The 1,268-nt window shown below is 46.1% G+C and overlaps 1 protein-coding gene across 1 annotated transcript in view; it reads right to left on the reverse strand.

The window, feature by feature from the left end:
* THYN1 (thymocyte nuclear protein 1) overlaps window positions 1-1,268 on the reverse strand; it is a 10,867-nt gene that overhangs the window by 9,371 nt on the left and 228 nt on the right. Inside the window, exon 2 of the mRNA XM_019509612.1 lies at window positions 1,078-1,163. Coding sequence (XP_019365157.1) covers window positions 1,078-1,120 — 43 coding nt within the window. The 5' untranslated portion in view covers window positions 1,121-1,163. The remainder of the gene's footprint in view (window positions 1-1,077; window positions 1,164-1,268) is intronic.

A 1,268-nucleotide genomic window follows, 5' to 3' on the forward strand; every position in this document is an offset into this window, starting at 1 on the left:
CCTTGAGGGCTGCCTGATAGGCAGCCCAGGACAGATTAATATTAAATTTTTCTAAATTTTTTAGGGGCCCCACAGGCAGGATGGCCTGGCGGGCTGCATCCGGACCCCGGGCTGCATTTTGCCCACCCCGATCTACAATCTAAACTCGGGGCGGCACGGCCCGGGATGCAAGAGGGCACATGGATTAGAGTGCAAAGTAAAGAGACCTGTGCACAGTCTAAGAGCAGAAGTGAGTACAGGCAGTCCCTGATTTACATGGTTTCACACTTACAACGTTTTTAAAACTGACGCCCTGTTTCAACTTTGACGCGAGTTTCAACTTTACAATGCTAGATCTGATGCAATGCCACGCCAGCAAACAAATTCAAGACTCCAGAAAAACCTGCAGCCACCAAGAGCCCTTCAAGAAGTTCAGCCAAGTCACCTCAAAGAAGTCCTTCCAAATAGTATGATTGCTATTTACAGTATAAATACATTAATGTAGCTATATTACATGTCTATAATTGCTTCAGTACAAACTTCTTGGTTATTTTTTGTGAAAATACGGTATTGGGCCTTGATTCTGGAACCAATCAAGGCCCAATTGGTTCAGGATCCCTCATTTATAACATTGCTTCCTATGGCAAAATCAGTTCCCAGTTACAATGTTTCAGCTCAATTGCGTCTCAAGTTCAAGGACTGCCTGTATACCATTCTGGTGTCCAGTCCTCTCATCCAAAACCACGTTCCCTGACCACAAACTGCAAAGCAAATATACAACTGTATACGGCAGCCTGGGGAGCTGCTGGTGCAATTTAAATCCATGACTATCGCTAGAAATGAGACCCAATAAGTGAGAATTTTGGAACCATTTACTTGTGGTTCCAAAACAATCCCTTATTAGACCAACTGAGAAAAGAAACATGAGAAATTGCATACACAAAAAAAAGTTATCTTTTTTGCAAACTTTCAGGCTAGATAGATAGATAGATATTTGCAATTTCTCAATTGGGATCATTTTGGGGCCTGGATTTTGGCATTTCTTTTTACCACGCTTCCCACGTGCACCCCGGCCCCATTGCCGACAAGCGCACAGACCTTCAGCCGCTGCTTGGCTTCGCTTCCTGCTTGGCCACGGCATGTCTGGGCCCCTGGGAAGAGTCTCTTTCACAGACGAGAAGCACCTATGGAGCAGGGCAAGGCGTTAGCAGGGCAGCCTGACAACCCCCCTTCCCTAGGGATGGTGCCAGTGTCACTTCCCTCCCCCCCCCAAAAAAAAACACAACCCC

Source organism: Gavialis gangeticus, unplaced genomic scaffold (assembly GCF_001723915.1).
Source record: "Gavialis gangeticus isolate Ggan-Ray unplaced genomic scaffold, GavGan_comp1, whole genome shotgun sequence".
Taxonomy (NCBI): domain Eukaryota; kingdom Metazoa; phylum Chordata; order Crocodylia; family Gavialidae; genus Gavialis; species Gavialis gangeticus.